The sequence below is a fragment of the Silene latifolia genome, chromosome 4 (genome assembly GCF_048544455.1).
Source record: "Silene latifolia isolate original U9 population chromosome 4, ASM4854445v1, whole genome shotgun sequence".
Classification (NCBI taxonomy): Eukaryota; Viridiplantae; Streptophyta; class Magnoliopsida; order Caryophyllales; family Caryophyllaceae; genus Silene; species Silene latifolia.
The window spans coordinates 107,843,607-107,870,672 of record NC_133529.1 but is presented as its reverse complement, the minus strand read 5'-3'; the positions used below and the strand labels follow the sequence as shown (position 1 = coordinate 107,870,672).

At 41.0% G+C, this 27,066-nt stretch overlaps 1 protein-coding gene and 1 non-coding gene across 2 annotated transcripts; one reads left to right on the top strand and one right to left on the bottom strand.

Annotated features, from left to right (window-relative positions):
• Window positions 1–11,456: 11,456 nt before the first annotated feature.
• LOC141651891 (uncharacterized) lies at window positions 11,457–11,969 on the bottom strand. Its single transcript, XM_074459583.1, has one exon. The coding sequence runs from the start codon at window positions 11,967–11,969 to the stop codon at window positions 11,457–11,459; it is 513 nt and encodes a 170-aa protein (XP_074315684.1).
• Window positions 11,970–16,431: 4,462 nt separating this feature from the next.
• Window positions 16,432–16,538, top strand: LOC141654391 (small nucleolar RNA R71). Its single transcript, XR_012547952.1, has one exon. It is a non-coding gene; the product is annotated as a small nucleolar RNA R71 (small nucleolar RNA).
• The last annotated feature ends 10,528 nt before the right edge of the window (window positions 16,539–27,066 follow it).

Here is a 27,066-nt window from a genome sequence, read left to right as displayed (position 1 = left end):
TCTTGGGACACGCGGGTTTTTATCGAAGGTTTATTAAAGATTTCTCCAAAATAGCTAACCCCTTATGCAAACTTTTGCACAAGGATGTGGAGTTCGTGTTTGATGATCATTGTAGGGAAGCATTTGACTTGTTGAAGGAGAGACTTGTATCGGCCCCAATCATTCAAGCACCCAAGTGGGATCGACCTTTTGAGATAATGACCGATGCAAGCGATTTTGCCATTGGAGCCGTGTTGGGACAAAAAGATGACAAAGCTTCATATGTGATCCAATATGCTTCATCTCTCTTGAATGATGCTCAACGAAACTACACCGTCACCGAGAAGGAATTCTTGGTGGTGGTATATGCTCTAGAGAAGTTCCGCTCATACTTACTAGGAGTCAAGGTGATTGTCTATACCGATCACAAATCCATCACTCAACTTGTGAGCAAGAAGGACACCAAACCAAGATTAATGAGGTGGGTTCTCCTACTTAGTGAGTTTGACATAGAGATAAGAGAGAAAAAGGGATTGGCAAATGTGGTGGCCGACCACCTAAGTCGACTACAACTTAATGATCAACAAATGCAACAAATGAGGGTAGTGGATGGGAGTTTGCCTCATGAATCTCTTTATAGTTTGAGGATGACGGAGCCATGGTATGCCAACTTGGTAAACTACATAGTCACCAAGAAATTTCCCACCTCCCTTTCATCTAGCCAAAGGAACAAGATCAAGTCCGATTCTAGGTTCTATATATGGGATGAGCCATATTTGTGGAAAATGTGCCAAGACCAAGTCATCCGCCGTTGTGTGCCGGATGTAGAGATCCCATCCATCCTAAAGCATTGCCATGAGTACGCTTGTGGGGGTCACTTTGGGCCGCATAGAACGGCACGTAAAATCCTTGAGTGCGGTTTCTATTGGCCCAAGTTATTTAAAGATGCTCATATTTTCGTTACTACTTGTGATAGGTGCCAACGTTTTGGCAACATATCACGTAGGAACGAAATGCCCCAACAACCGATGCTCTACTTGGAAATTTTTGATGTTTGGGGAATAGACTTCATGGGGCCATTCCCTAACTCCTATGGATACATCTACATCCTCTTGGCGGTCGACTACGTGTCTAAGTGGGTAGAAGCCATCCCCACAAAATGTGATGATGCAAAGACGGTGCAAGCATTTGTCAAAAGCAATATATTTTCAAGATTCGGCTTCCCAAAAGCCATTGTGAGTGATAGGGGGACTCATTTTTGTAACAAGGTGATCTCAACCTTGCTTCAAAAGTATGGTGTGCTTCACAAAGTTTCTACGGCATATCACCCCCAAACAAATGGCCAAGCGGAAGTCTCTAACCGGGAGGTTAAACACATCTTGGAAAGAACGGTCAATCCCGACCGAAAGGATTGGAGCAAGAGGCTTGAAGATGCTCTTTGGGCTTATAGAACGGCCTATAAGACCCCAATCGACATGTCCCCGTATAGGCTAATTTATGGGAAGGGATGCCACCTTCCCGTAGAAGTGGAGCACAAAGCCTATTGGGCAATCAAAGCTTTTAATCAAAATGTCGATGAGGCGGGATTGCACCGAAAGCTTCAAATACAAGAATTGGAAGAGCTTAGGCACAATGCCTATGACAATGCTAGCATCTACAAGGAAAAGGCTCGGTCTTGGCATGACAAGATGGTCACAAGAAGAGTTTTCAAAGAGGGAGAAGAAGTGTTGGTTTTTCAAAGTCGACTCAAGAATTTTCCCGGCAAGCTAAGGTCAAAGTGGTTTGGACCTTACAAAGTCAAGAAGGTTTTTCCCCACGGAGCGGTGGAGGTGGAAGACCCGACCTCGGGGAAAGTGATAAAGGTGAATGGGCAAAGATTGAAGCATTACTACAAAGGAATCGAGCTACAAGGCGAAGAGGATCTTCTTTTAGAAGATCCAATTTACAAAGATTGATCTTCCATCATTGACTTTGTCGAGCCATCGACGTTAAACAAACGGCAACTTTTGTAAATATTCCCCCTTTGTAGCATAGGATTTACTGTTTTCTTGTCAATTTATTTACTCTTAACGCATTTTAGAAGCATACATTATGGAATCTTTTGAAAGTTTGTTGAAGTGTTTGAAGGTAGTAGGATGAGGCTCCTTGGGACGCGTGCCCAAGTCGTATCGGGAGGTGAAATGACTCGGGACACCATCTATACGAGTCAAATGAAGGAAAAGCACGAAAGGAAGGCCAAAAATCCCCACAAAGAAAAAGTTGATAGCAATCTTTTTACTCGACATCCCGAGCCGGGCGCACCTCACGCAGGTGTAAGTCGCGCACTGCGCGCACTTGGCGCACTGCGCAATGATCGAAAAGCGCGACTGCGCAGGAAGCAAACCACGGGATTTCAAAGGGGCTTTTTACAAACCACAAACACATTATCCTTCATATTTTTCGACACCTTATACCTTCAACTCCCATATTCCCAACTCAAACTTCATCACCTTCATCAAAATCCACCATCAATCCTTCAACAAACTCCTTCCTTTCATCACAATCACCTCTCAACCTAACCCAACAACTCAAATACTCACTTTACCTTTCAAAATCCTGATTTCCCCCAATTTCATCCCAAACCCTAACCTTGCAAATTGTGGATTCAAGTTCGTTTCAAGCAATTTCTGGGTAATTGGAGCATTCTTGGAAGGGTTTTTAGCATTATACTTCAATCAACTAGCATTTTAAGTGGATTCGGGGAGACCATGGTTTTTGGGAAGAGGAAAGCTCAACAAGGGGAAGGAAGTAACCCCAAGGTGTTTAACGGGAATGAGGGTCTTAGTGCGGAACAAAAGAAAATCTTTGCCAAACTTGAAAAAGAAAACCCCACCCCCATCACCAAATTCCTCCACCGTGACACTCTTCAAGAACTAGGATTAGAGGAACTCACTTTTCAACTTTTGAGTCGGGTAGGATTAGAGCTATACATGGACCTTCATGACGACACATACCGCTCTTTTACTTATGAATTCTTGTCCACCATCTCTAAAACGGGGGAGGGGGCGAATGAGAGAGTAAATTTCCGTCTTCATAAAGTGTGGCATTCGATTTCTTTTGATGAGGTAAGAGAGATTTTAAGAATCACAAAACCGCCCTCCCCGGTCAACCCACCCAAGGGCAAGCTTAATGAGGTGTGGTGTCACCTCACGGAAGAAGGATGCCCAAGATCATAATGACAAACTTTCCGCCATAACCAACCCCGCAATCCGTATATTGACAAGGTGTTTGGCTTGTTGGTTCTTCTCCATGGGGGAGCCAACGAAAGTGAGCGATGCGGTGAGGGAGTGCATTTGGGCTATGCTCCCGGAAGGGAGTGGTGTGCCGGATTGGGCTCGGCTTTTTGTTGATTCTTGCTTAAAACATAAGAAGAGGAGGAGAGGTAATATCAATGGTGGGGGTCTCATCACCCTCTTTGTGGAGAAATATGTGGGCTCGACGTCGGATGATCAACTCCCCGTTTGGGGAAATCATTTTTATAATGCTCATGGACTTGAGGAGACACATATGATCCAAGTCCTTGATAAACAAAATTTTAAATGCAATTGGTTGGGAGAGGGAAAAACTCCCTACATGGTTCTACCAAAGAACGGCCCGATTCCTCATGGCACCCGTGCCATTCATTTCTTTTGCCCGCCCGACACGCCGGAACAAAGGGAGGCACAAAGGAGGGTGATGGTATCAAGCTATACCTCGCAAGTGCACGATTTTATCGTTGTACACTATTAAGGGTCGATCCCACAAGGAGTTGAAAAGATTACTAATTGTTCTAATCCGATCGTTTAGCTAAGTCGAAAATATAAGATGAAGATTGTTATACTAATGCTACCTAAAACAAAATGAAATGCGAGCTTAACAAAAGTAAGGAAAATAAGCAAGAATGAAGGATAAATTGTAATTCAAATGATTAAACGGCCTAAGACTCGGTTCTTCCCAAACAAATCGCAATTCCACATAGTTAAATCTCTAGGCTAATCACAAGGGTAGTTAGGTGAGGAGGTGACGGCTCTAATTCGCCTAAGACCCCCCTCTCGGGTTCGAAATAGGACACTAGCACTACCCACCAACCCCCCTCTCGGGTTCGAAGGTCGGAATCCCTAACTCAATACCCGACTACCCCAAAAACATGCATTATTCCCAAGGTAGTCCAATATTTGCTAAGGTCATTAAGCCCCGTCAATTCCCGGGTCATCCCACTCCCTCTCTCGAGGGTCGATTTCAAACGCTAATTTAGAGGTGTCCTACCCCGGTTCTCCCTTTCGGTCTCAACCGAGGTCAACAATAGGGTCAATTCTCGGGTATCCAAATCACAACCTAACCAACTCTCGTTGGTGGTCAAGGGTCGTAAGTCGACACTACCCAAAAGTCAACCCATAAACCAAGTCATTCCTCTAAACTACCCTCACCAATTTCCCCAAATAATTAGCCTTTATGAAATTCAACTAATGGAATTACTCATGTTAGGTCAAACCGAGCCCTAGTGGAAGACTACTCACTAATCATGGTCCTAATTGCAAAATAAACAATAAAGATGGAAACTTTGGTCATAAACATGGTGAGAAGATGAAATTCACTACTAAACATGCAACAATCTAACAATGGGTGTAAGGTAAGATGATTTAATCTAACAATGAGAGTGATTAAACCTAAAGACACATTCTTTAACCCAATCAACTCAAAGATTAAGTCTTTGAGGACAACTACCCAAGAGTGAACAAATGAAAGAGAAACAAAGGAAAGATCAACAATAAAAAGATGAACAATGATGGAAATAACAACAACAAACAAACAACAACAACGATTTTAACATAAACAATCAAACAAGCATAAATGAAGAACAAAATGTAAACAAATGAAAATAGGGAGAGAATTAATACCAACAAAATAGTGAAAGAGGAATTTGGATAGAAATAATAAAGAAGGAAATCCTTCAATCTTCTTACAAACCCAAATTCAATCACTAATTGATTGAAGAACTACTTTAATTAAGGAAAGATTAACAAAGAGATTAAGAAAGTTTAAAGCTTGAAAGGGTAAAAATTCTGGATCTAGGGTTGTGTGTACAAAAGGGTTTAAGAGGGGGTATTTATAGGCTTGTACAAGATTAGGAAGAAAAAGGAAGAAAAGCCCAAATCCCGTCTTTGCAGTGTTTTGCTTGGTCCACCTAAGAATGCCGGTGGGTCTTGCTTGAAAACCGTGCAAGATTTAAAAATAGCTGGCATTTGTGTTTTGCCGGTGGGCCGGTTGCCGGCCTGCCGGCAAAACACCTTCTTCAGGACTTCTTTTTCTTCTTCAAGGTGCGTAATGCCGGTTGACCGGCTGCCGGTGCTCCTACCGGCAGCGAGGCCAAGCTTGTTTTTCACCAACTTCTTCAATTAAAGCCAATTGTTGTGCTTTACCGGTGGGCCGGTTGCCGGCCTGCCGGCAAAGCACTTTCCTCAGCTTTTCTTCAGAATCCTAAGTGATTCTCTGGGGTGTGTTTTGCTTGGTGGCAGACCGGTTGCTTGCCCACGCAAAACACACTCTTCACCATTTCTTCCCCTCTTCTTCATGTAAAGGCAATGGGGTGCCTTTCTTGCCCCAATTTCTCCATACTTAGGTCGTTTCCTACAAAAGGACACACACGGTAACAAGTACGGGTATTGGGCACAATATGCAAGGAAAAACACCCGAAAACGACTCGATATGAGTCGGTATGCATAAAAGAAAAAGGGAATTAGAGGTAAATTAATCGTATATCAAACCTCCCCACACTTAAGCCTTACTCGTCCCCGAGTAAGTCCCTAAACCAAATGTACAAAGCATTATTATGATAGATATGGAGAGCGAATGCACAATATGAGCATCACTCAACTAAACTACTACTTAAACCGATCGAGTATTAGCGCACTCAACGCCCCTTCAACTCACAATTTGACACCCATGAGGGGAGAGTGCCCTATTGCAAGGCAAGTTGGGTCTTGCTACAAAACTTTTGACACATTCATCATGAAAGCACATAATCAACAAATAGAATGCATCTGACAAAATGATCCACTTTCCTCATCTAAGTGGCCGAATTTTCAAATAACAAGACACGGTCTTGGTCGGGAGTACCGTCTCAGAAGTGCCAAATGAGGTGCCAATCCCCTAAATGTGACAAAAGCAACCCTCGTGTGACCAATGCTCAAGAAACAAATTCAAGACCGGGGAAAGGGAAGAAAGGGCAAGTCCGCCGAGAATTACAAAACCGACACAAGATTCAACCAAAGGGCCCATGACTAAGGGGACCAAGGCAACGACATCCTCACGGTTTTCACTCGTCACTCAATGAAAGAACAAGGTGATTTTTGTGACAAAAAGTAACCAAAATCACTCGACTAACTCGACTAGCGAAAACGTGCCCGCAATCTAATGTGTAAAATCGTCCTATGTCCAATGAAATGCAAACAATGGGAAAATGCACAAAACATGAAGCAAGGGTTACAACGGGGCTAAGGAGAAGGTCGAAACGGGATTGGTGCAAGCACCGTTTGGACATGTGGGGTTCAAATCAAGAATCGTCGACACAACACATCCCGTCTCTTTATTGCAACACATGAGACACGTCTATGCCCTAACATAGCAATGATGACCAAAACTATGCAAAAATTGCATAAACCCAACTCAAGTAGGAAAAATTTGATAGAACTCCTTTTATTTCAACAAATGGCAACGTCTACACCCTAACAAAAACCCGGTTTCCCGAGTTATGCAAAAATTGTGTAAACCCGACTCATTTTGGAAAAACATCAATTTGCCCTTTTATTTAGCAACGGCTTTTTCTACCCCTTTAAATGATGAGTAGGGGTGTTGCTTGCCTTTTTCTTTTTTTTTTTTTCGACAACAAACAAATATATACAACACAACTCATTTTTTTGATTTTTCATAACTTTTTTACTTTTCTATTTTGTTTTTCATTTCTTTTTAGGACCTCTTATTTATTTACAATGCCAAATTATACCAAATTCCGACCCAAATGGATATGGGTACTATCCATCATATATGCCCCAAATCACCTCCTACAACACAACTACAAAAACCGACCAATTCTTGATTAGGGAAGGGTGGTTATGGGAATGTAGCTATTTAGGTGGGTTTGCCAAATGAAAAGGCTAAGCTCAAAGGGGTGAATCAAAAAGGGAAGCAATGTAGGGGAGAAAATAAGGCTATTTGGCTATGTGAGGCTCATAAAAACTGATTTTTGCTTCATATCATATGCACAAAAATGTAATGCAATTTCATGGTCTAAGGACGATGCGACACACTTATGCGTAGTGATGTGACACGCCTCGCGAGGAGACCTACTCTCGAACCTAAATGAGGGCGGGGTATGAATGTACCCACCCTAGGAGGCTCTACCCTTACCTTTGAGTAGCTAAGTCGAGCCAAAGGTCTAGTCTACGGCCCTAGGTCTCACAAGGTCGGTCTAAACTCATTGGTCAAGCCCTCCTTCCTCGGCTAACTAAGAGGCCACGGGTGCGAGTCACGAGGAGGGGAAAGGCACAATCGGACACATAAGCTCATCATGGGGGTACTTGGTTCCCTTCCATTGACCATGCTCTTCCTTAAAAACTTATTTACAAACTCAATGCAAGAAGAAAGAAAAACAACAAGTATTTACATGTGAACAAATGCATGCGGAAATTCAAACAAACATGAAATGAAACGTGCAACAAATTGGCTAAACCTAGCAGCACATCAACACCAAAATTCCAAACGGTCTCCCAAGGAGACACCCAAAGCAACAAAATTCCCATCCTCCTTCAAAATATCAAAGATACCAAAAAGAAAGAATAGTAAAAGGAGCAATAGATAGGAAGGATTATACCAAGCGGTCTTCTAGCTCCTTTTTGCCTCAAGTGGTCAATGTGCCAAGCCAAAAGGTTAGACAAAACATATATATACAATGCAATTTTTTTTTGAATTTTTCAGAAATTTTTCGATTTTTAGGCATTTTCTCTAATTTATAAACATTTACAAATATAAACAAATATGCACAAGAGTGGATATTTCCCTCCCCACACTTGAGATGTACATTGTCCTCAATGGACAAAAGCATAGGGAGAGAAGGGAAATAAATGAACATATTTTTTGATTTTTGATCTTTTTCAAAGGAAAATAACATATTTTTGTGATTTTCGGTTTTGAAAAATTAAAAGGACATATTTTTGGTTTTTTTTTTTTTTTTTGATATGAAAACTCCCTCCCCACACTTATTTATTTACATTACTTCCAAATGGAAATAAATGTGTGGAGGGAGTACAAATTAAAAGACATGTTTTTGTTTTTTTTAGGCCCTCCCCACACTTATTTATAGACATGGGAGGGCATATTAGAGAAATAAATTAACATGTTTTTGGTTTTTTTTTTTTGGTCATTTTTTCAATTTTTAGTTGGTTTTTATTTTGAAAATGCAATGCATGCTCTATTCTATATGCTAAATTGAAATGACAATGCAAATTGTGCTAAGTGAATGCAATTACTAAATGTGACAATATATTACAAAATTGAAATCTAATGCAATCCTATATGATGCAACTAAATGCTTTATCAACTAAATGCATGCGAAAAATTTAAACATGAATGAGAAATTTGGATAAAAGGGAGGAATCATACTTGTCATTTGGATTGATTGGGAGGATAGAAAGCCATCAATTCGGGGACTAAGACCCCATCTCATCATCAAAATCTTCATCATTGATATCATCTCCGGTGTTTAAATCGGAGCCTTGGATTAAATCATCGGGGTTGAAGGTGAAATTACCTCCACTACCGCCGACACCCGGAAAACCACCCGTGAAATCACCACTCATATTCATCACGCCACTATCTCCTCCCGTGAAACCACCACCGGAACCCGACGCGCCCGCATCACTAGCAAAATAAGGCCGGACCCCCAACCATTGGGCATCATGTCCCTCCTCCGTTGCTCGGGCCTAGGGGGAAAAATGGGGGCCGCAAAGTAATCCGGTTGGAGGTTAAGACCTCCATGGGCTATACTCCCATCCTCTCTCGTGTAGTTCCCATCAGGCCAAGTGAAATAAGAGGGGTGAGGGTCCTCATAGCCCACGTACTCCCGCCGCAAAATCATCGTAGATGGGATAAGTACCGGTAGCTTGATCATAGTATATCCGGTCCAACTTTCTCCCCAAAATGTCCCTCTCACTAGCGGCTTTCGCCGTGGCAATGTCCATCCTCTCCATCCACTCGGTGAGGGAAGGTGGCAAGGGAGGAGGGGTCGAGGAGGACGCCTCACCTTGTTGAAAGTGCCACGGTGGAGGTTGATGAGTTTGAGGTGCGGCGTATCGTAGGGAGGAGGGAGTGTCGCGTCTACGGTCCCTAGAATAAACCCGTGGAATAGTGGGAGGAGGTTGGTCGGTGGGAGGCTCTTCTTCAATATCAAGGAGATAGAACTCCTTGTCCTTTTCAATTTTTACCGCGGTAACATTTGGAAGCCGGATGGAGTTTTTGTGATTGATTTGCCAATATTCAAGGCCGTCATTGGGGTTCTCTTTGAGCCACTCAAGCTTTGTAGTTAAGTAGTGCTTTGTCAAGTGAGTGTCCCCGGGTATCCAATTCATCGTGGAAAGGTCAACCGGACGGTCCATGTTGCGGGCAATTCGGGTGATCATGCCACCCACATGTATCGGGGTTTTATGCCCCGGAGAACTAGCAATCTTGGATAGATTAAGGGCTAGGTAGTGAGCCACATTAATTCGGAAGGGGGTGGGTTTCGTGAACAAGTAGGACCCCAAAATTTCAAGCTCGTGGGTCCTAAACACCCATGGCTCATCTACCGCAAGAACGGTGCACCCCATACATCTATGCCACACCCGAATGGCGGGATTGTGGCAACTCATCGCGGGCCTTTTTACCCCAGGTTGATCATCAAGGCCCGAAATCGCCTTCCATACACGGGAATAGTGAAAGTCAATGGGCGGGGTGTGCGATGTCGCATTTTCCAGCCCAGAAATTTGAGCCAACCTACCCAAAGTGATGTTGTGTTCCCGGTTCATAAGTCTAAAACTAAGAGTGGCCACCATCCCCGTTTCATTTGGTGCTTGGTAATCTTAAGACTACTCAAAAATTCCCATGTAATCCGGGGGTAAGTGTATTCATGCATGTAAAATATGCCCCTCATACCACACCCCGTAAACAAAGCTTCCTCTCCCCAAAGAATACCAAGGGTACACAAAGACGGATGATGAAGAAATTTAGTAGGGGTGAGGGGGCGATTTTTAAAGAGAATAAACTTACCCTTCTGCGTAGGTGTGGTAAACTCGACAGTGGGAAAGTCCGGATCGGGGTAAGTATCGGTTGCGGCCCGAGCAATCAATGCCTCTTGGTCCCTTGCTATGTCGGCCCTTGTTCTTCTTCCCGACATCTTGATGATTGGAGTAGATTGGTGAAGGTTGGAGGGAGTTTGATTGAGTTTTAATGGAGTTAGGGTTGAAAAGGGGGAAAAATAAGGAGGAAAGATGAAGGAGAAATGAAGAAATGAATTGGAAAAGGGGGGGGGGGTTTCACGGGTTAAATTTGTGGTCTGCGTGTGCGTTTTGCCGGTTGGTGAACCGGCAGCCGGTCTGCCGGTAAAACGCACTCCCCCTTTTTCTATTTTTTCGCTTTTCTTCTTCAGGATTTTCGTCCGCGCTGCCGGTGGACCAACCGGTTGCCGGTCCACCGGCAAATCACTCCCCTCAAATTATTTTCCCAAATAACAGGTGTGCTATGCCGGTGAGCCGGTTGCCGACCTACCGGCAAAGCACACTCCTCACTCAAAAACCCAACTTCCTGGCTTTAATACATGAGTGTTTCACCGGTGGGCCGGTTGCCGGCCTGCCGGCAAAACACTCCTCTTCACCAATTCTTTAATTCTTTTCTAAGTCATCAGGTGTGTTATGCCGGTGAGCCGGCTGCCGGCCTACCGGCAAAACACACTCTCAATCATCAATCCTTCTGCTTTTTCATCTTGACAGGTGTGCTATGCCGGTGAGCCGGCTGCCGGCCTACCGGCAAAACACACCCTTACTTCAATTTTCAAAATTTTGGTTTGGTCTCGCTGCCGGTGGACCAACCGGCTGCCGGTCCACCGGCAAAACACAACACACAGACATTTTTCATTGTGTTTTTCAAATTTGCTCAATTTTTCTTCAACTCAACCTTGAGCTTTTTCATTGACCCCGGGATTCTTGTTTTCCTCAACTACTCTGACGCATGATGCCGGGATTTCGGGTCAACGAAAATAAAAACTTGTGTTCTTCAAAAGTGACCTCCGTCACCAATCCAAATAGACAAAATACGACTCCAAATCTCTCACTAATAGTCTAGAATGCAAATTATATACAAAGATGCATGGGTTGCCTCCCATGAAGCGCCCTTGTTTTATGTCGTAGGCTCGACGGAGTTATGAATGTCAATCAATAATTTTGAAGGTAGGTAGCAATGGAGCTCACACTCTTGATGATAGGGGTTCCGGCAATGTAGTGCTTTAGCCGTTGTCCATTTACCTTGAATGTTTGGTCTCCATCGGATACCTCAACCGACCCATAGGGGAAAGCTCGGACCACGGTGAAAGGCCCCGACCACTTTGACTTTAGTTTTCCCGAAAATAGCTTGAACCTTGAGTTAAAGAGGAGAACCAAGTCCCCCTCCTTGAATTCCCTCCTTATAATAGCTTTGTCATGGAATCGCTTGGTCTTTTCCTTGTACAACCTAGAGCTCTCATAAGCCTCTAGTCTAAATTCTTCAAGCTCATTGAGGTCAAGTAGCCGCTTCTCTCCGGCGCTCTTCAAGTCAAAGTTAAGTAGTCGGATGGCCCAATGTGCCTTGTGCTCCAACTCAACCGGAAATGGCAGGCTTCCCATACACCAACCGGAATGGTGAAGTTCCGATTGGTGTTTTGAAAGCGGTCCGGTAAGCCCACAATGCATCATTAAGCTTGGTAGACCAATCTTTCCTTGACCGACTCACGGTCTTTTCAAGGATCATCTTGATTTCACGGTTAGAGATTTCGGCTTGGCCGTTAGCTTGTGGGTGATAGGCAAGGCTCCGCCTATGTTGCACCCCATGCTTCTTGAGTAAGGCATCAAGAGTCCTCTCCCGGAAATGAGTTCCACGGTCACTTATCACAATTCGTGGAACTCCAAACCGTGGGAATATGATTGTCTCCATTAGTTTGGTCACTGATTTTGCGTCACAAGTCTTTGTTGGAATTGCTTCAACCCATTTGCTCACGTAGTCCACCGCAACAAGAATATACTCATTCCCATTTGATGAGGGAAAAGGGCCTTGATAGTCAATGCCCCATACATCGAATAACTCCACCTCAAGTATGTAGTTCATTGGCATTTCATGCCTCTTTGAAATGTTACCACTTCTTTGACACTTGTCACACTTCTTGACGTAGGTGGCCACATCGTGAAATAGGGAAGGCCAAAAGAATCCACATTGGAGCACCCTCGCGGCGGTTTTTCGTGAACTACCATGCCCTCCACTCGGCATGTCATGGCAATGAGAGATTATGGGTTGGACTTCTTCATTGGGGATGCATCTTCTAATTATCCCGTCGGCACAAGCTTTGTAGAGGCACGGTTCTTCCCAAAAATATTGCTTAAGGTCATGGAAGAATTTCTTTCTCTTATGGGAGTCATAACCGTGCGGGATGACCCCGGATACCAAATAATTTACATAGTCCGCGTACCAAGGACATCCATCAAAGCAAGTGCGAATAGTTGATCATCCCAAGCAAGGAATCGTCAATTGGCAATCCCTCCTTCCCCTTGACATGGAGTAGCCGAGAAAGATGATCGGCTACTACATTTTCCACACCCTTCTTGTCTCGAATTTCAATATCAAACTCTTGTAGCAAAAGTATCCACCGAATCAAGCGTGGTTTTGATTCCTTCTTAATTAGCAAGTGCCTCAATGCCGTGTGATCGGTGTGTACAATTACCTTAGAGCCCACCAAATAAGAACGAAACTTGTTCATGGCATATATGACCGCCAAAAGCTCCTTTTCGGTGGTGGTGTAGTGTGATTGAGCTTCATCCAAAGTCTTGCTTGCATAATATATGGCATGAAGTTTACCATTCTTCCTTTGTCCAAGCACCGCTCCCACCGCTACATCACTAGCATCGCACATCAACTCAAAGGGCTCTCCCCAAGTAGGAGGTTGCATGATTGGAGCGGTGATGAGAGCTTCCTTCAACCTATTGAATGCATCCAAACACTCATTAGTAAATTCAAACGGCACATCTTTTCCAAGCAACAAAGTTAAAGGACGGGCAATCAAAGAAAAATCCTTAATGAATCTCCTGGTAAAAAAACCGGCATGCCCAAGAAAACTCCTAATTCCTTTAACATTAGTGGGAGGGGGTAGAGTCTTGATCACCTCAATCTTGGCTTGATCAACTTCCAAGCCCTTACTTGACACTACATGACCCAAAACTACCCCGGATGTCACCATGAAGTGACATTTCTCCCAATTCAAGACTAGACCACTCTCTTGACATCTTTTCAAGACTTTCCCCAAATTAGCTAGACAACCATCAAATGAGGTGCCTACGACCGAGAAGTCGTCCATAAACACCTCCATGATATTCTCAACATATTCGGAAAATATAGCTAGCATGCATCTTTGAAACGTGGCCGGCGCATTGCAAAGCCCAAAGGGCATGCGCCTATAAGCAAAAGTGCCGAATGGGCACGTGAATGTGGTCTTTTCTTGGTCATTAGGGTGAATCGGGATTTGGAAAAATCCCAAAAACCCATCAAGGTAGCAAAAATGAGAATGTTGGGCAAGTCTTTCCAACATTTGGTCAAGGAAAGGGAGGGGGAAATGGTCTTTCCTAGTTGCCTTGTTGAGGCGCCTATAGTCTATACACATTCTCCACCCGGTTGTGACCCTTGTTGGAATTAGTTCATTCTTATCATTGGTGACTACCGTGACCCCGCCCTTCTTTGGCACAACATGCACCGGGCTCACCCATGCACTATCGGAGATAGGGTAAATTATGCTTGCATCATAGAGCTTCAACACCTCCTTCCTAACCACTTCTTTCATAGCGGGGTTAAGGCGGCGTTGAGGCTCAATGGAAGATGCACTCTCATCCTCCAAGTGAATGCGATGGGTGCAAAAAGAAGGGCTAATCCCCTTAATATCATCAATCGAGTACCCAATGACATCCTTGTACTTTCTTACAACATCAAGTAGTTTTTGAAGTTCGGTGTCATTGAGTGCACTATTGACAATAATAGGGTAAGTATCATTAGGGCCAAGGAAAGCATGTTTAAGAGTAGAGGGAAGAGGTTTCAACTCCACTTGAGGAGGCGTGGATCTCTCCTCTTTTTTACCATCTCCTCTCAAGCTTTCAAATTCTTTGTCCGGGTCTTCTTCAATTGTTGCTTCCATAGCTAAAGCATACTCCCGGTGCTCCTTGCAATCCTTTACCTTGCCCTCAAGGAACCCTTGCAAACCCTTGTCTTCATCAAATTTCTTCATATCAACCCATTCTTCTACCACATCAATCATATAACAAGACTTTTCTTCCGAAGGCTCTTTCATAGCCTTGTTCAAGGAGAATTCAACCTTATCTTCACCCACTTGCAAAGAAAGCTTCCCATTCTTCACATCAATCATGGCACCCCCCGTAGCAAGGCAAGGGCGCCCCAATATGATGGGAATATTTGAGTCTTCGGGGATGTCCATTACATAGAAATCACATGGAAATGCAAGTTTCCCCACCTTGAGTGGGACATCCTCCACAAGACCAATAGGGTATCTTACCGACCTATCCGCAAGTTGGAGAGAAACCCTTGTTGGTGAAAGCTCATAACCTTTCAACTTCTTAAAAATTTTGAGGGGCATAAGACTAATGCTAGCCCCCAAATCACACAAAGCCCTCTCAATGTGCACGGTCCCAATCTTACAAGGTATGGAAAAACTCCCCGGGTCTTCAAGCTTTTGAGGAGCTTCATTCATGAGAATTGCACTACACTCCTTGGATAAGCTCACCGTAGTTGTTGGGCTCAAAGAGTTTTTGTTTGAGATAAGCTCCTTCAAGAACTTGCCATAGCTTGGAATCTCCTTTACGGCATCAATGAAAGGCATGGTAATGTTGATACCCTTCATCATATCCATGAACTTCCCATACTTTTGTTCAAGTTTGGCTCTTGCCAATCTTTGTGGAAAGGGGACCGGTGGTACATAAGTTCTTACCACTTGTTGTTGAGGCTCTTCAATTACCCTTGTTGGTTCATCAATCACTCTTGGAGTTTCCACAACAATTTCCACAAGCTCATCTTTTTCCTCCTTTTCTTCAATTACCTTAGGAGGTTCAACCACCATTTGAGGTTCAATGACATTGCCCGGTCTACTACTCTTCCTTTTCTTGACAAATTCCCGGTCTTCCAAATCTCTACCACTCCTCAAGTGAATAGCATTCATGGTTTTCGGATTTTCCTCGGTTTTACCCGGGAATTTACCTTGGGAGGCTTGTAGTTGGCTCATTTGGGTAGCCAATTGGGAGATTTGGTTGTCCGTCATTCGTTGAGAGGCTTGCATTTGGGTTCTAAGTTGGTTGATGGAGGTGGTTGTCTCTTCTTGTTTTTGGGTGGTATGGTTGATGAATTGTGTTTGATGATTCATCATTTGTTCCATCATGAGTTCCATGTTTGACTTTGGTTGGGTGGGTTGTTGGAATGGTTGGAAATTTTGTTGGAAAGGTTGGGTGGTTTGTTGGAATGGTTGGGTGGTTGGTGGGTTAAGTGATTGAAATTGTTGTCTAGGTTGGAAGGTTCTTCCTTGGAAACCCGGTGGACCTTGATTGAATGTTGTGTTTTGTTTTTGAGTTTGGAAGTTTGGTTGTTGTGACTTTTGTTGGAAGGTTGGGTTTTGGACATTTTGAGAGCCATAAGAGAAGTTTGGGTGGGCTCTCAATCCCGGGTGATATTGGTTGTTGTTAAACGCTTGCTTGGCCGGACTAGACTCCCATATCCCGTTCACTTGCTCCATACAACTTCCTTCTCCAACCACCAAAGGACACTCATTGGGTGGGTGTCCTTGGTCTCCACAAAGCTCACAACTATAGACTTGGTTCCTCATAGAAGAATTGCTAGATGTTTTGCTTGAGCTCATCAAGGCAACTTGTTGCTTAAGCTCTTCTATCATCTCTTTCACTTCCACATTGTTGGCCGATTCGACCGTTGACTTCCCTTTCCTCTTGTGCCTATCATTGTTCCAATGAAAGGTACGAGAAGCCATTTCTTCAATAAGCTCTTTCGCCGTCTTGTGGTCTATCTTATCCAAAGCTCCTTCCCGAGCCCGAATCAAGGTTCATCTTCATATCATTGTTTAACCCTTCATAGAAATTGTTGATGAGCTCATCATCTCCAATACCGTGGTGAGGACATAGCCTTTGGAGGCCCTTGTACCTCTCCCATGCTTCATAAAGGGTCTCATCTTCTTGTTGGGTGAACCCTTGGAGCTCACTCTTGATTCTTGCGGTTCGTTGGGGTGGGAAATACTTGTTGAGAAAAGCCTTAGAGACATCATCCCAAGTCCGAAGAGAGTCGGGTTCACAACTTTTAAGCCATTCCTTGGCACTTCCCCTCAAAGAGTAAGGGAAAAGCCTAAGGCGTACGGCATCTTCCGTGACTCCATTGGCCTTGAACATGTCACAACTATCCAAGAACTCGTTGAGATGCTCGTTGGGGTTTTCGGTGGCTCCCCCTCCGAATTGATTCCCTTGGACAAGTTGTAGCAAGGTGGCTTTCACATCAAAATTGTTGGCTTGAATAGGGGGCTTCACAATACTCGGATTCACCACCTTTTTCGGAGCCAAGTTATCTCTCATAGGGACCGCGGCCATTGTTACTTCCGTTTCCGGTGTTGCAAAAGGATTTTCGAAAGTTTCAAAGACCCGTGGCCCTTCTTGAAGGTTCTCAATTACTGGATTTTCTTGAGGAATCGGTGTTTCTATAAGCCCTCTTCTACGGAGTGAATTTAGTCTTCTCGCGGTTGCTTCGATCTCGTGGTCAATCGGTCTAATTGGTTGACCTCGTCGATTTCTTCTTCTCATGCAAGAAGTCCTACACACTCAAGAGAGAGATTAGTAACAAAAGACTTAGTCTAAACAAGAATGAAAACAATTAATATCTAGCCGAACTCCCGGAAGAATCGGCGCCAAAAACTTGATGGTATCAAGCTATACCTCGCAAGTGCACGATTTTATCGTTGTACACTATTAAGGGTCGATCCCACAAGGAGTTGAAAAGATTACTAATTGTTCTAATCCGATCGTTTAGCTAAGTCGAAAATATAAGATGAAGATTGTTATACTAATGCTACCTAAAACAAAATGAAATGCGAGCTTAACAAAAGTAAGGAAAATAAGCAAGAATGAAGGATAAATTGTAATTCAAATGATTAAACGGCCTAAGACTCGGTTCTTCCCAAACAAATCGCAATTCCACATAGTTAAATCTCTAGGCTAATCACAAGGGTAGTTAGGTGAGGAGGTGACGGCTCTAATTCGCCTAAGACCCCCCTCTCGGGTTCGAAATAGGACACTAGCACTACCCACCAACCCCCCTCTCGGGTTCGAAGGTCGGAATCCCTAACTCAATACCCGACTACCCCAAAAACATGCATTATTCCCAAGGTAGTCCAATATTTGCTAAGGTCATTAAGCCCCGTCAATTCCCGGGTCATCCCACTCCCTCTCTCGAGGGTCGATTTCAAACGCTAATTTAGAGGTGTCCTACCCCGGTTCTCCCTTTCGGTCTCAACCGAGGTCAACAATAGGGTCAATTCTCGGGTATCCAAATCACAACCTAACCAACTCTCGTTGGTGGTCAAGGGTCGTAAGTCGACACTACCCAAAAGTCAACCCATAAACCAAGTCATTCCTCTAAACTACCCTCACCAATTTCCCCAAATAATTAGCCTTTATGAAATTCAACTAATGGAATTACTCATGTTAGGTCAAACCGAGCCCTAGTGGAAGACTACTCACTAATCATGGTCCTAATTGCAAAATAAACAATAAAGATGGAAACTTTGGTCATAAACATGGTGAGAAGATGAAATTCACTACTAAACATGCAACAATCTAACAATGGGTGTAAGGTAAGATGATTTAATCTAACAATGAGAGTGATTAAACCTAAAGACACATTCTTTAACCCAATCAACTCAAAGATTAAGTCTTTGAGGACAACTACCCAAGAGTGAACAAATGAAAGAGAAACAAAGGAAAGATCAACAATAAAAAGATGAACAATGATGGAAATAACAACAACAAACAAACAACAACAACGATTTTAACATAAACAATCAAACAAGCATAAATGAAGAACAAAATGTAAACAAATGAAAATAGGGAGAGAATTAATACCAACAAAATAGTGAAAGAGGAATTTGGATAGAAATAATAAAGAAGGAAATCCTTCAATCTTCTTACAAACCCAAATTCAATCACTAATTGATTGAAGAACTACTTTAATTAAGAAAAGATTAACAAAGAGATTAAGAAAGTTTAAAGCTTGAAAGGGTAAAAATTCGGATCTAGGGTTGTGTGTACAAAAGGGTTTAAGAGGGGGTATTTATAGGCTTGTACAAGATTAGGAAGAAAAAGGAAGAAAAGCCCAAATCCCGTGCTGCCGTGTTTTGCTTTTTGGCCCACCTAAGGCAGTGGTGGTCTTGCCGGTAAAACCGCAAGATTTAAAAATAGCCGGCATTTGTGTTTTGCGGTGGGCGGTTGTCGGCTGCCGGCAAAACACCTTCTTCAGACTTCTTTTTCTTCTTCAAGGTGCGTAATGCTTAGGTTGACCGGCCGCGGTGTTCCTACCGGCAATGAGGCCAAGCTTGTTTTTCACCAACTTCTTCAATTAAAGCCAATTGTTGTGCTTTACCGGTGGGCGGTTGCGGCTGCCTCCGCAAGCAAAGCACTTTCCTCACCTTTTCTTCTAATCCTAAGTGATTCTCTGGGGTGTGTTTTGCCGGTGGCAGACCGGGTTCTTCTGGCCTCTCAAAGAAACACACTCTTCACCATTTCTTCCCCTCTTCTTCATGTAAAGGCAATGGGGTGCCTTTCTTGCCCCAATTTCTCCATACTTAGGTCGTTTCCTACAAAAGGACACACACGGTAACAAGTACGGGTATTGGGCACAATATGCAAGGAAAAACACCCGAAAACGACTCGATATGAGTCGGTATGCATAAAAGAAAAAGGGAATTAGAGGTAAATTAATCGTATATCAGAGGGAACAAAGGAGAAGGGTCGAACCATCCCCGGTTGTCCACGTTGATAGTGACGAAGAGAGGGAGATTCGGAACATAGAGCGTGACCCGCCGATACACGACACACCAATGTTTGAGGCGGGAACAAGCTCTACTCCACCAATCACCCCGTGGCAACAACAAATGTTTAATTACTTCACGGAGACCCGGGGAACTTTGGAGGCAATTAGTGGGAGAGTTGATAGCTCTTATGCGTGGCAACAACAACAAACGCCACGGCTTGAGAGTTTGGATCAATGGAGGGTTGCTAGTATGGAGCATCAAAAGTTGAGTGCGGAGGCCGAAAGAGCCCAAATGAAGATGCTCCAAGACATGGCTAAGAGGCAAGATGAGGCTTATGCTTGGCAACAACAACAAGCCAAGTACATGGAAGAGCAACAAGCCATGTGGAAGGCCCAAAATGAATGGAGAGAGCAAGCATCTCAACAATTCGCGGTGCAAAATGAGCGGCACCACCAATATGTTGAAGACTCTTATGAAGATGCTCAAGCTCATGAGGATTCTTTTGGGCTTATCCGGGGCCTTTTCGGCATGACCCTCCATCCAAATGACCCCACCTACCAACCAACCATCACCGAGCCTCAAGTTGAGGAGGCCTATGAGAGGGCCAAGAGAGTGAAGCAAGCAAGAGGAAGAAGAAGAAGAGATCAAGGGACAAATGAGCAAGGGGAAGGCTCGGGTCCCTCCACCTACCAACCATGAGAGGATGAGGGTACTCCTCCACATTGAGGACAATGTGGAATCTAAGTGTGGGGGAGTAAGATGATTGAAATTGTAATATATGTACATTTCTTTCCATTGAATGTGTGTTAAAAAAAAAAAAAAAAAAAAAATGACAATCCCGGCTAGGTGAAAACCCACAAGGGTGGGCACCTAGGCAAGATAGGGAAAGGTGGCCGAGGACGGAATGAAAACCCGAAAGGGCATTCCGGGCAAAATGAAGAATCGAGTTGCGAGCCACCAATGAGAGGTAAGGAAAAAGCTAAGGTGAAAACCCGAAAGGGCACCTTAGGCAAAATGAGGGATTGTCACCAAAAAAATTGAAAAATTGAAAATTGTAACACCAAAAAGATGGAGGGATAAGAAGGGAGTGATAAGGAGGGTCTTGGAAGGAGGCTAGATTAGGACTTAATTTCTTTTTATATCACAAAAATTTGCTTCAAATTGGTGGTTTTTCCGATTGGCTACTTGAGTTGTTGATTCTTAAGGGTGTTTGGCCAACCAAGTAGCATGATCTTGCATTTATATGGAGTGATAAGGGGGCGTCATAAGTAGTGGTGAGTTGTGATTGTTAGGAGGACGAGAGGTCACTTTGCTATTGCCTTGGGATAAGGCAAGAGTGACCATTACTACCTTGGTGATATAAGAAGGGTGGAATTGATTGATGAGTCGGAGTTGGTGGTGTGTCGTGTCTTGTTTGAGGGAGAAATAAGGAGGGTGAGTGAGTGAAGAGTGTGTGCAAACACTTTGAGTCATGTCTTTTCTTTTTAATCGGTGGTTGTGTTTTGAGGGAGGTATAAGAAGGAAGAGGAAAGGGAAGAGAGATCATTCCCTCCCACGCCCTCTTGTAGACTTTACGGTTGCTTGTTCCGGGTTTTGCTCGGGACTAGCAAAAGTCTAAGTGTGGGGGAGTTTGATAGCATTGTTTTGTGTCGGTCTAAGAGGGTGATTTTATCACCCTCGTGTCTTTTAATATGGGTCTTTTAGTATGCTTTTCCTAACACTTGGCATAGGGGTTGATGTGGTTGAACTTATGTAATTCACCTCGGTTGGACGATTGATCCTCATGAACGGAACCCGAGAGGCATAGGGCACCCTTCAAAGGTTAAGACAAGCACAAGGAGCTCCAATGTAGCCTAGAAGCCAGCTTGAAGAAGTAGGAGTGAAACTTGGAAAGTAAAGAAGGAAGCAAAGTTTGAAGATTTGAAGCTGAACTCCCGAGATGGTGCGCACTGCTTGCAGAAGGAAAGTCAGCACTGCGCGCAGTTGCGCAGCCGCGCCTACGTCGAGGTGCCTGCGCATTTTTGGTTTTAAACACGGGCTTAAGGAAACATTCCGTGTTTTTGGGCTTGCTTTGAGGCTTTTAACCTAGAAAGGAGTGCACCCATATATATACCCCTCATGTTTGAAGACCTAATTATCACCTAAGCATTGAATAATCTCTAGAAAATTGTAGTAAGCAAGAACATTTTATTTGGCATTCAAGTTGTAATCTTTCTTTGTTTTTGGGTTTTATGAAGACTATGGAAGGCTAGTTCTTCCCTTGCTTGATGTAATTCGATCAAAGTATCCAACTTTGGTAATTGTAAGACTCTTAAACCTCTCTTTATTTATCTAAAGTTCTTTCCTTGTGCTTAATTTCTTTTGTTGAGTAATTGAATGTTTGGGTTGGCCATCCTTGCATGTTATTTACTTGACTAGTGCAAATCCTAATGAAATGGTTTAATTTAGTTGGGATTGTTGAAGCAAATTTGTTGTTAGTTGATTTGGTTTAAAGGATTCTTACAACAAATAGGAAAGTTCTTGTCTTTTGCTCATTTGTATGGTTTAATCTCATGAGGAATTGATCCTAGCTTCATCTTTTGGTAAATTCTTAATGCTCATGCTTAGTCTCTTTTCATGGTTTAATGATTTGTTGCTTAAGCTTGAAGGGTATGTGTAGATGGTTTAATTTACATGTATCAACATCTTGAGGTGATAGTAGTGGGTAGGAAATTGTGAGAGAGTAAAAAGAGTCAAGCTTTACCATTGTTGGGTTACTAAGAGAGAATTACATCAAGTACTCCCCCTTACATTGAATCTTGCATACTAGTTGTTTGTAGAATTGTCTCAATAGGAAGATATTCAAGTTCTACTCACATTTCCATGTTTGTTTCTCAAAACCAATCTTTTTCCATCTATGTTTTCTACTAGTTGATCCTTGTTAATAGCCATTGTTTGTGATTATTTTCTTTTGTTAAGTTTAAATTGTCATTAGGTTCTTAATTAGTAAGTAGAGACCTACTTAATTGTCAATAGTTTACATTTCAAGTCTTTAGTCTTAACCCCTTCTCTTGGGTTCGACCCTTTACTTCCGCTTTACTATTGTTTTTATTGAAAGTTAGTAGAGTCAAAGTTTAGGCTATAAATTGTTAATTTGGTAGTTAATTCTAGTATTACGACACCTAGTTTTATTGTTACCAATCACTACCATTTTATAACTTTAAAATGAGAAAAATTTTATTAGCTAATATGGGACTCGAACCCATACCTTGCGCAGTGCACATACTCTTCCATTTGAACTAATTAGCTTTTGACAAAATAGAAATTTAAATTTTAGACCTTTCAATTCTATATTTTTTTCTTTAAAACAAAGTTTGTGACTTAAAAACTCAAAACTTTAAGTTAAAATCCAGGTTATAGTCTAAGGCCTCGTTTGGTTGCCCGCGGGAATACAACTCCATAGGAATATCGAATTCATGGGAATTAAGCTCCAGCATGAAATTCACATGAATTTAGCAAATTCGTTTGGTTGCCTACGTAGGAGTTCAATTAACACAGGAGTTTAGAACTACCTAGGGGGGACTAGGTAATTCAACTCCTCCATTATGGGGGAGTTGGAAAATCATGCGATTTTCAAACTCCTACATTTTGCCAAAAAGAGGAGTAACCAAACAACCTTCAATTTTGCAATTCATGAGATTTCTATTTTCCTACATTTTCTATGGGGTAATCAAACGAGGCCCAAGTTTAACAATTGGATACTAAAGTTAAGATATTTTAAAGTCAATTATTCCTGATGTTAAATTTTGAAATTAAAACAAGAAGTTTTCAAACTAAAACCTCAAAACTTATAGTCTAATTTGTCAACTTAAAAATGGGAATTAGCTAAAAAGATTTGATGTCAATCCATCTATAAGAATATTTTGCAAAAGAAAATTTGTATCATCCGCCATTTTCCCTAAAGCTTTATACACTACTAGAAATTAAAAATCGCTCATAACAACGAAACTCATCAATCGTGTCATTCATTTGTACAAAAAGATATCAGGTAGATGATAAAGATGACTATAGAGAAATAACCTTGTGGATGATACCAAAATACATGTAAATCTCAAGCATGTTACAATTAGAAGAACAATAGGTTGAAAACATACCTGGTTTTAATGAGAAGATGAATTCATAATAATACCAGTTAGAAGGTGACCGATCTTTGATTGTTCACTGAAAGTTGGAGTTTTAGGGGTTTTGAATTGAGAGATGTTGAGGGAAAGCGAGAGGAGAGATCTGAGAGAGGTGATGAATTTCGTTGTTTGATTGTTGATGATGCTGCATAAAGCAAAGATGGAGAAAATGGTAAAATGTTGGCTGAGAAGATGGGAACGTAAAATAAATTGAGAGAAAAATGGTAAATAAGAAGTTTTAAACTAACTGGGATTTCATTGAGCTTTTTATTAAAGGGCTGGTCTTATGGTATAAGACCGCCTTATTAAACAATTATTGTACGGAGTATTATGAAACGAACATTGTTGGTTATTATGCTACCAACTTATATGTAGACATTAGACAATGGTATTATGAAACAAACATTGTTGGTTATTATGAAACTAACTTATATGTAGACATTAGACTATGTAGTATTTTACTAGCATAGATCCTGCGCATTTGCGCGGTTTTCTAGATGGGCATATTAGAGAAAATAATAATTATATTAATAATATTTAACTCCAGTTGACATTTAATTATAAAATTTAAATTAGTAATGTTTTGTATTAAACGGTAGAAAAGAGTAATTCAACACTTTTAATCCGTATAAGATTGAAGGTTTTACTCGAACTATTTTGTTAACTTTGTTTTAAAAAAACTATTGTTATTATATCGTTATATCCGCTAAAGGCGTAATATAACCGTTGAGTAATTATTGTAGCTATCAATTTTAATTTTAAAAATAATAATAGTAAAATATTACTTTCACATCATACTCATAATCTGTACAATTATATTTATGTAACAAAATAAGAATATTTTATTAATATGTGTAATCAAATTGAAAATTTTTATCCCTTTTAAATGGGCTAGAATTATATATGTATTACTCCGTATATGAAATTAAATAATATGGCCCAATTTTAGATATGATATAATGAACCCCAATTATAGAGTAGTTTTCATTTAGGCGGAAAAATATTAGAGATCTCTTTTCTTTTAGTATAATGGGGATTATTGCTGTTTGGATGTGGTAAGATGAAATCTCTAAAAGTTTACCAAGGTATAATATTATTATATGTCTTGACTCTTGATAATAAGTTTAAATGTTTTGATTTTAGAAATTAATATTTTTATTTTCTAACTTATTTACGGTCAATGTTTGAGAATTTCTACCTTCACGAAAAAAAAAAGAGAGAGAGGGGGGGCATGTACTCCACATCAATACGAATCTAAGAATATGTTTTACAATTAAAAAAAAGTGTGCTTATACCATTCGTTTGTTTAAAGAGTTTTGATCCATAGACCCACTAAAAAGTACTCCTTCATCTATCAACTTTCGAAGTCTATTTCATCAATTGATTTTTTTTCTAGACAATTCGTTTTGTTTATCATGGGTAAATTAAGACAACCACCGCGAATTTGAGATGAATTTTTGTAAGAATTTCTTCTCTCTTAAGTTTGCTACGGCCATCACTATTTTGAAAACCTCCCACAAAAATTTTTCCGTTAGTGACTTATGTGTTCGTCTAACAATTAAATGTGATAATTATACATTTAATTTTCTGTGTGTCATATTGTGTGACTACTGACTCGTTGCATTATATCCTACTAAAGGAACTGAATATTATTAGAATAATTACAAGATATACAAATTTATCTAAAAACTATTTACATATTCTATTACGCAAGTTTGATTTCCGGTTGAAGATAAATTGAGTATGCTTATTGTCAAAATAGAAACGAAATTAAAGAGTTACTTTGAGCCAAGATCTACAATAAAAGGGTCAAGAAAAACACTAAAAAAAGTGGTTTCTCAATAATAAATTAATGAGACACCATCTCTCACAAATTTAAGTTTTTGTGAATTGAAAAAAGGGACAATAATATTCAGATAAGTTTTTAAGGAATAGGGGACAATAAAATACAATGAATGAATTACTAACTTTCACCTAACATTTTTTTAAAATAAATAACATTTTGGAGTGCAAACTTAATATTCAAAATAAGTGGATAAAGGTTTCCCTCTGAAAATTTTCCTTCAAAACTCCCATCCATCTTGACTTTACTTTGGCTGGCCAAATCCCGCCTTGACTCTCCTTGATGTTGACCCTTATTGACTCCTAGTGATATCCTTTTGCTTGGGTCGGGTTTGCTAGGATTGACCCGACTTTGATTTCGTTGACCGCTTGGTGTTTGACTTTTGTTGACTTGACTTCCTCGAAAATGGCTCTTGATTTCTCAATTGTTCTAGCCAAGTATCTCCAAATCACACCCAAGCTTTCATGACAAATAGTATTTAACATTAAATGCACACAAAAACAAGCTCAAGTTACCACACTTACAAGCAGAAGACATACTCCGACAATTACGCAATCTAACACTAAATTATCGGATTTTAACTACTTCATTTTGCTAATTAGACTTACTAGACTCGACATTATTTGACACTCACATATATTTTGGCTTTGTGCCGAAACCAAATGATAAATAATGAGAAACCAAATGATAACTAATGAGTGTGACCGATACAGAGAAATCGGTTGTCGTTAGTAATCCAATTTAAACTATTAAATTAAATTAAATATTTATAGACCTAATTCCACTCGACTAAACCCTATTAAAAGAGAGTGATATAGTAAGAAGGGTCGAACACTCGAACCCAAAGGAAAACGATTTAACTAAGACTAGACTATTGATTATCTACTAATTAAGACTCACTTACTTAACACTAATCACAAACTATGGATATTAATAATGAACAACATGTAGGTTGACAAATAAGGAAAGTTTATGTAGAAAGTAACATAACTATGTTAAAAGGTTCAAGCTTTATTCTACGAGTTAAGATCACCTGTCCCATTTTTATGTCCCATCTTGTGTCCCATTATCTTAAGATCTTAACACATCATACTTCAAAGGATAAAAATGGCAATAATAAATAACAAAGTGTTTATGTGTCATCATCAGAAGTGATGGGACATAAGATGGAACATGAAATGGGACAGAGGATCTCCATTGTTATTCTACTAGACAAACAATCAAACACTTAATATGGAAGATTTCAAGATTTAAAGAAACTTGGTGTAATTTGTCCAAACATCTACTTCCTAAGCATGGAATGTTCCTTCTTTTCCTCTTCTATAAAAACTTAATACTAACTTTCATAAGACAATGGTGACTTAAACCCAGGGCTGTCCCTGAGATTTCGGGGCCTGTGCGAACTTTGAAAATGAGGCCCTTAGCGATATTATTTAAAAAAAAAATCCTTTCAATACACAATATTATACGTTTACTAAAGTATTATTACAAATGTTCTATTAAAAATTAATTTTGTTTCTCTTGCGTTTTTAGTGTCGAGTTTATTCTTCATAATTAAAATTTTCAAAATACACAATAACTTCTTATAATTTCTCTAATTATCATTGTATTTTTTATTTTGATTGTGTATTTTGTAACAATTTACTTATGATAAAGTAAAAACTTCATGTAAAAAGTACTCTTCCACTTTAGTTTATAAGCTTTCCATACTCTTTTAAAAA

Bases quoted from the DNA above. Each gene is read 5' to 3' on its own strand.
- LOC141651891 (XM_074459583.1), bottom strand. From the start codon at position 11,969: ATGCATTGTGGGCTTACCGGACCGCTTTCAAAACACCAATCGGAACTT.